Source organism: Enhydra lutris, unplaced genomic scaffold (assembly GCF_002288905.1).
Source record: "Enhydra lutris kenyoni isolate GAN:26980312 unplaced genomic scaffold, ASM228890v2 scaffoldscaffold3, whole genome shotgun sequence".
NCBI classification, from domain to species: domain Eukaryota; kingdom Metazoa; phylum Chordata; class Mammalia; order Carnivora; family Mustelidae; genus Enhydra; species Enhydra lutris.
This window is the reverse complement of record NW_019154087.1, coordinates 29,841,548-29,849,737: the sequence shown is the minus strand read 5'-3', so window position 1 is coordinate 29,849,737 and position 8,190 is coordinate 29,841,548. Positions and strand designations below refer to the sequence as shown.

Here is an 8,190-nt window from a genome sequence, read left to right as displayed (position 1 = left end):
TTTACTCTTCTCCTACCCCCTTAACCCCCCATGTTGCATCTCCTCTCCCTCATATCAGGGAGATCATATGATAGTTGTCTTTCTCTGATTGACTTATTTCTCTAAGCATGATACCTCAAAAGGTAATATTTTTAATGTGTTAGTCATTCTTTTGACACAAAATAAGCAGGTCTTTCATGTATTCGTTTTTATGAATTCATTAATCCTTCACCTAATTATTCATATATCCATCAAAAGTTTCCCATCTGCCTATGATGTGCCAAGGATTGTGTAAGGCACTAGACATCAAAAAGTGAAATGAAATGAACTAAGAAAGATTTGGCATTCACTGCCTTTAAGACCTTCTGCTAACGCAGTTTCTCAGCCTCAGCAGTGTCAGCTTTTTGGGCCAGACAAATCTTTGTTGTGGGGCTATCCTGTGGATTGTGGGCCTCAAGCCTTTAGGTGCCAGCAATAATCTCTTCCACCCCCATCCTGTGCTGACACACAAAAAGTTTCCAGATATTATCAGACGTAATGCGAAGCAGAGGCAAACCACTCCCATTTGAAAGCCACTAGTCTAATGTAACGTTCTCCACACTGAGAACACCCTGATTTCACAGACTCAGAGCCTGAGACACCAAGGAAGTTGTATCTCTTCTAACTGCCACTATATAGAACATAGATGAAGAAACTAAGGCCAGAGATAAGAACTTTCTTGGAAGTATACAAAGATTATGTTTTATCAAATTCTCGCTAGTGGATGAGAGATGATAACCATTACCATTTCTGGGCATTTTACTACATGTGAAACACTTTACTGTCTAATTTAATTTTCACAACAAACCCATAAAGTTGGGTATTACTGAGAAGACTGTGGGGCATAGTGCCTGGATTCTGGAGACTAATGGACTGTTTGAATCATGGACTACCTCTATGGCCCTGGGCAAGTTACTAAATTCTCTTTGCCTCAGTTTCCTTGTATCTAAAATGGGTATAACTTTACCGTGTTATTGTGGAGATTAAATGAGTTAAATATATATAAAGTGCTTAGGACAGTCACTGAAACAATGGGTATTATATAAATGACAGTTATTTCCTCCTCCCACTCATCATCATCCATTTTACACCTGAGGGAATAAAGAAACAAGTTAGAATATTTGGCCCTAATCACTCAGCTAAAAATTTCAGAGCTAGGATTCAACTTTAGTTTGTTTAATTCTGAAGTTTACAGTATACTGTCTACATTATTATTTATAAGTCAGAAAAACAATAACCATAACAACACTAGCTTCATATGCAGCATCTCTGTAGATTCTAATGGTCAAGCTTTTATAGGTTTTATAGAACTGCTTCTTAAGTTATGGAAGTTGAGGCTGGAAAAGGCTAAACAAATTCACCAGGTGTTCCCAGTTATGTATAGAATAAATAAAGGAAAATGGAATGTCAACAGAACTCATTATACATTAAGTGTTAAATGTTTAAGTTAAATTAATGAAGAGTTTCAAACTTTACTCTGAAACAGGATTCATATTAAAACTGATGAGATAGCTAATGTGCCAGAGTTTTTTTTTTCTTAGTGGTACATAAAATAATGATGCATGTTACAACTGACAACACCTTAAATACAATATGGTATTATTCATTTACTCAACCAAATATTTATTGGTAACAACACCACAAATACCATTGACTAAGAGCTTGCTATGTGCCAAATACTGTTACAAGGCCATATAAAACATACTGTCTGACGTACTGAGCTCCAATTATGATGCCAGGCAATTCTAGAACATTTTCTGAGTAGGGAAATCTACAATAATCAATTCCAAAGACTCTGATTTTTTTAAATGTTAAAGATTTCATAAACTTACTTTGTTGTCTTTCTTTCCAGCAATTATTTCGAATATTAGTCACATAATCTTCTTCTACACTCTTTTCCACTTTTTGTAATAATATTCCTTTATATTCATTTTTAAAGTCCTTGTTGACATAATAAACGACACCCAAATTTTCTGTTTGCATTTTAATAGTTTGTCCTGATCCACTGTAAAAGAAATGCTTGATCATTATTTTTTAATTAAAATTTCATATTATGATCCTACTACAACAAACCAAGCTAACAAAAACAATTAAAAATAATTAAAAAGTTAATATTGGTAATCATTTATTTACATTATTTCAAATTGCCTAAAACCACCATCCATGTCATAAAAACTAATCATATTTTAATATAGTATGGTTCTTTTAAGTTCTTTCAATTTTTATTTAATAAAAATCTTACTTAGAAATAAAAAGTTACTTCTCATTTTTAGGCCACTCTGTTTTAAATACTGTAAGATCACTGACAATATGATTTTATCAAGTTTCCTTTATGTTCACCATCTAATGTTTTCTAGAATGCATATTGTGTTAAATTTCCTTTTTGTCCTGATCTCTTATATATAAGTATATTGTGGAAAAATACTTCATATAACAAAAAGTAATATTTGCTTTTCTTTAACCAATATTTTACAAAGAAAAGAATGAAGTCATTTACTCCTCAATGATATAAATCTATATAACATTAATTATAATCCTACTTTTGTCTTTGAAGTATTTTTGTCTTTTAAACTATTTTTTGCCTTTGATTTCAACATATTACCTATCACATTAAATTGCTATCAGGTTCAAAAATAGTACTTCTGTCTTATCCACATGGAACAGAAATGTAACTAACATGATAATACAAACTTATCACTTGAGTAACTATTTTTCAAATTAGCAATTTTAAAATCTGGTATACTTGTAGTAAGAGAAGATTACTTAGAAGTTGAAGAGAACCCAAGGCCCTTTAAAGGAAGCTAGATAAAAAACAATTAAAAAAAAATTCACTTAGCTACTTACGATCTGGGATATAAGGAATAAGGAGGATTAGAGACCATCAATTGGCTTAATAATGACACGAGGATCAATACAATAATGGGCATCAGCTGGATAAACACAGAAAAACCGCCCTACAAAAAAATCATCAAAAAATAATAAATTGCAATATAGTTGTAGTTGTTAATAATCTAACAGTTGTCATATATTTTTAGAGACAGAAAGGACATTTGAGATCATCTGGTTCAGTGCTTTCAAATCTGCCTGATCATACCAGCTTCCTGGAGTGATTCTTAAAAATACCACTTTCCATGTGCTTTATGTAGAGACCCCGATTTGGAAAACACTGACATAAACTGATCTCATGTTACAGATGAGGAAGTTCTCTTTCTTGCAAAACTATCTTTCCCTTGACTTTGAGGGTGATATGCGGAAGCAGATGAGTGGCAGAGCTAGGGCCCAGGCCTTTCAATTTCTGGTCCAGTGTTCTTTCCATTTAGCTTCTTTCTACTCCATGTAATTTAAGAGCTATATGCAGCTGGGTATAACCACATTACAACAAGGAAAGTAACTTCCAACTGAAGTTCTTCAGTATTAGTTCTAAACGTTTTAGGACCAACAATGAGAACTTCAAAGCATGCATACTGCAGGAGTATTTTCATCAGAATCATAGAACAACAAACTCAGAGGTATCATTTTGCCCATCACCCTGCACTTTGACTTCTACCCCTGCTCCCTCAATATCCCTAAAAACTGTCTAGTCTCTACTGAATACATCTGGTATGAGAACACTCATTATTTTCTTTTAAAACATCTTGTCCTATTTTCAGACAACTCTAATTGCTTTTGCTGAGCAGAAATCTGCCATTTTGAGATTTCTTATCATATCATAAACATACATCTCCTCTTTCTTCTTCTCTTTCATGTCCACTGTGTCGATGCTGATGTTGATGGCTATAACCAGCTCGTCCATTTGAAAATGAATGTACGCTACCTAAAAAATTAAAAGGTTAAATTAAGGAGAGCAACTGTGATCAGAAAAATCATATTTTCTTCTACATTTTTACATTTTTTAAAGATTTTATTTATTTACTTGAGAGAGACTGAGCAAGAGAGAGAGCATGAACAGGGGAAGGGGCAGAGGGAGAAGCAAGACTCCCTGCTGAGCAGAGAGCCCAATGCAGCTCAATTCCAGAGCCCTGGGATCACGACCTGAGTTGAAAGCAGATGCATAACCGACTGACACACCCAGGTGCCCCTTCTTTTACATTCTTATTTGACTTTTTTAAACTACTAAAATAATGCATGTTTGAGTAGTGAATGCTTATTGCCGTTTTCTCCTGTGAGTAAAGGAGGGATGGAAACAAAAATGATTCTTCCCAGACTTTGCCTCCTTTAAAGTAGAAGTTCTCATATGTAGAATTTAAGAAACAAAGAGAAGAAGATATGGGAGTAGGGTGGGGGGAGTAGGGAGGAGAGAGGGAAAGAAACCACAAGACATTCTTAATGATAGAGAACAAACTGAGGGTTGATGGAGGGAGGTGGGTGGTTGATGGAAGGAGGTGGGTGGGTGATGGGTATTAAGGAAGGCACTTGTGATGAGCACTGGGTCTTGTATGTAAATGATGAATCATTGACTTCTATTCCTAAAACCAATATTGCACTGTATGTTAATAAACTAGGATTTAAATAAACATTTTTAAAAAGTAGAAGTTCTGGGACACCTGGGTGGCTCAGTCCATTAAGTATTTGTTCACCTCTGGCTCAGGACATGATCCCAGGGTCCTGGGATGGAGCCCTGTATGGGGCTCCCTGCTCAGTGGGGAGTCTGCTTCTCCCTCTGCCTGTAGCTCCCCCTGTTTGTGCCCTCTCTCTCTGACAAATAATAATAAATAAAATCTTAAAAAAAAAATTAAAAAGTAGAAGTTCTTTCTTAATGAAAACATGAATAAGAGTTCCTGCCTAATATTGCACTCATAGAGGACTTCTGTTGTGGTTGGTTGTTTTTACAATTCTTTAGTTATCACTCTGAAAATCTGCTTTCCTCATTTATCAATGAATCACAAAACCTCTAGAAATCTAGACTTCTTTTAAAAAACTGAGTATAGGGACGCCTGGGTGGCTCAGTTGGTTAAGCAGCTGCCTTCGGCTCAGGTCATGATCCCAGCGTCCTGGGATCGAGTCCCACATCGGGCTCCTTGTTCTGTGGGGAGCCTGCTTCTCCCTCTGCCTCTGCCTGCCACTCTGTCTGCCTGTGCTCTCTCTCTCTCTCTCTTTCTGACAAATAAATAAATAAATAAAAAATCTTAAAAAAAAAAATAAATAAAAAAATTAAAAACTGAGTATAATAGGGGCGCCTGGGTTGCTCAGTGGGTTAAGCCCTCTGCCTCCGGCTCGGGTCGTGATCCCAGGGTCCTGGGATAGAGCCCCACATTGGGCTCTCTGCTCCACGGGGAGCCTGCTTCCTCCTCTCTCTCTCTCTCTCTGCCTACTTGTGATCTCTGTCAAATAGGTAGATAAAATCTTTAAAAAAAAATGAGTAAAATATATTCATACAATATACTATGGTAGAGATGGACCACAATTTATTCAAACATTCTGCTACTGATAGACTTTTAGGTTGTTTTCAAATAAGGTGAGCAATCGGAAATATTGACACAAAGTAAATTATAACAAACAAAAGGACTGTAACTCCAAATTAACTACTACCTGAAAGATTTCTGATTATTCCTAGCATATTTTCCATCAAAATTACTACTCTGAATAATTTTTCTGTGAGAATTATATGTCCTAATATGTCAAAATATATGCTATATTATATTATTCAGTCATTAATTTGTATTTACACATTCTCTTCCCTTCAAGGATGCTTTACAAAATGCCATATCAATGACCATAATCTTTCTCAATAATATTTAGACAGGGCCATCAGACCAAAGTATATTGCTACATTCGTAAAGATTCTTCTAATTTTGAATCAAGTGTTTAAAACTTAGCATTTAAATAAATGTTGTAAACATGACTGGAGCTATAATTTTAACTACCTTATAGGAGCTATTCTGAAAGAAAATTAATTTTCACAGAACTCATAGTAAATATAAGTAGGGTTCAATACAACTTATGCTGGTAGTATAAAATCAATTCATTTAGTAGTACCTCTATACAGTATTTTACTTTGATAGCCTAGTTCAACTAATTATTTCTCTCTTAATATAATTTTGAAAACCCATTTACTTTATATATAACCTATGAATCAGACTTTTTAATATTTCAATGGAAAGTACCTCCAAATACATCCAAATTAGCAATTTATAATGTTATGAATGAAATATCTACACAGGTCTTCAGAGAACCAAAGTCAAATTTTCGTCTGGGTATAGGATACCTCCTATAATTGTAATAGCATTTAAATAAGACACTGCCAGTGGATTTCCTACTTATACATCCTTTCTTCAGCTTTATATAAAATAGAGAATATCTGTACTCCTTTTTTTCAAAAGATAAAACATTTTCTCAAAAAAAGGTAAACTCACAGTAAAGGTAGTAAGTCTAACACTTTTTTCTACCTTCATGAAAAATCATCAGGGGATCATTAACAGTGTACGAAATGCAGGGGAGAAGGTAGATAATCTAGGTGAGAATCTCTAGCTTCATAAAATATATTATTTACAACTAACATTAAAATACCTGAAGGAAATCCACCACCAAAGAATATATTAAATAAGTCTTCCGGAGTTATATCAGCTTCACAACCTCGATGGAAGTTAAATCTGCCATTGTTTTGGTGATTACACGCTTGTTCTTCATTGCCTGTGAGGTCATACTGCTTTCGTTTTTCTGGATTGCTTAAAACAGCATAAGCATTTCCAATTTCTGAAAAGGTAAAGAGTTATAGTTGGTAAGCAAAGTTTTTTTATTATAAAAAGACTTCCCCATATAAAAGCTACTGTCATATTAACAAAAAAGCCTTCAAAAAACAAAGTAAAACAAAACAAATCCTATTTCAGGCTAATCAAGAAAATAGTAAAATAGTAACAATTTCTTTTAAAGGTTTATTCATTAATGACGCCTGGATGACGCAGTCGGTTAAGCATCAGACTCTTGATTTCTGCTCAGGACATAATCTCATGAGATTAAGACTTATAGAGGGCTCCATGCTGGGTGTGGAGCCTGCTTAGGATTCTCTCTCTCAGGGCACGTGGGTGCCTCTGTTGGTTAAGCAACTTCCTTTAGCTCAGGTCATGATCTGGGAGTCCCAGGATTGAGTCCCGCACTGGGCTCCCAGCTCCACGGGGAGTCTGCCTCTCTCTCTGACCTTCTCCCCTCTTACGGTCTCTCTTACTGTCTCTCTCAAATAAATAAATAAAATCTTTGAAAAAAAAAAAAAGATTCTCTCTCTTTCCCTCTGCCTCTTCCCCCCTTAAAAAAGGTTTATACATTAGCTTTGTACATTAAATTTATACATTGCTTGTAATTACACATTATTACCTCCCAATACAAATTTTTATAGGAAACTGGTAAGTCTCCCTAATATCTTGAACATAAAGGAACATTCATCTTGCTTTCTTACTATTTTGCTACATCCTTTAATACCCTATTTCTTTTGAATATACTAATCTGGTCATTCATTAGTGCTATTCAAACCAATAATAATTACAGTAGCTACCAAGTGCCAGGCTCTGAACCCAATATGTTATTACAATATTCATTATTGTTCCTATTTTACAGATGAGCCTCCTGAGGTTCAAAAAGGTTAGGATACTTGTTCAAGGTCAAAAATTTTTTAGCATAGTAGGTATACTCTATTCAACTGACATTATAAAACTGTTTTTGTATACTCTAGCCCAGAGTGAGCTACTTTTTCTTTTATTCATTAACAATTTACTCCTCTTAAAATTGTAACCTCCATGAGGGTAGGGAGGGTATCTATGTTTTCACTGCAATATCACCACAGCCCAGTAAAAAGTATGATTTTGCTTTTGAATGGATCCAGATAGTTTTTAGAATTCCTATCTCATTTTGCTAGTTTTGTGATAATTCATTTATAGTAAAGAATTCTATTTCCCATCTCATACTCCCATTTCCAAAAGAGGCAATGGTACATTGGTTACCAAAATGTCTTCTTGAGGCTATTTACAAAAGTTGCAGTGCTTTGATCTAAAAGTAGAAATTACCCTATTCTCATTCTGACACTTCTAATAATCATTTCATAAATATAGCTTACTTCTTAAAGTAGATTGTAAGCCTTTTGTAATATGGGATATTTTAAAAAATACTTTTTTTTTTAAATTTTATTTTTCATAAACATATAATATCTTTTTATCCCCAGGGGTACAGGTCTGTGAATCGCCA

General features: G+C 34.6%; 1 protein-coding gene across 2 annotated transcripts in view; it reads right to left on the bottom strand.

Moving 5' to 3' along the window:
• Positions 1-8,190, bottom strand: part of LOC111155219 (DnaJ heat shock protein family (Hsp40) member B14) — a 56,010-nt gene that overhangs the window by 9,713 nt on the left and 38,107 nt on the right. Inside the window, exons 4-7 of one of the 2 annotated variants that reach the window (XM_022515344.1) lie at positions 6,526-6,711; positions 3,738-3,832; positions 2,863-2,972; positions 1,851-2,023 (exon numbers count right to left, since the gene is read on the bottom strand). In XM_022515344.1, coding sequence (XP_022371052.1) covers positions 1,851-2,023; positions 2,863-2,972; positions 3,738-3,832; positions 6,526-6,711 — 564 coding nt within the window. Of the gene's footprint in view, positions 1-394; positions 2,024-2,862; positions 2,973-3,737; positions 3,833-6,525; positions 6,712-8,190 lie in introns of those variants that run through there. The other variant, XM_022515335.1, reaches the window with a different exon arrangement.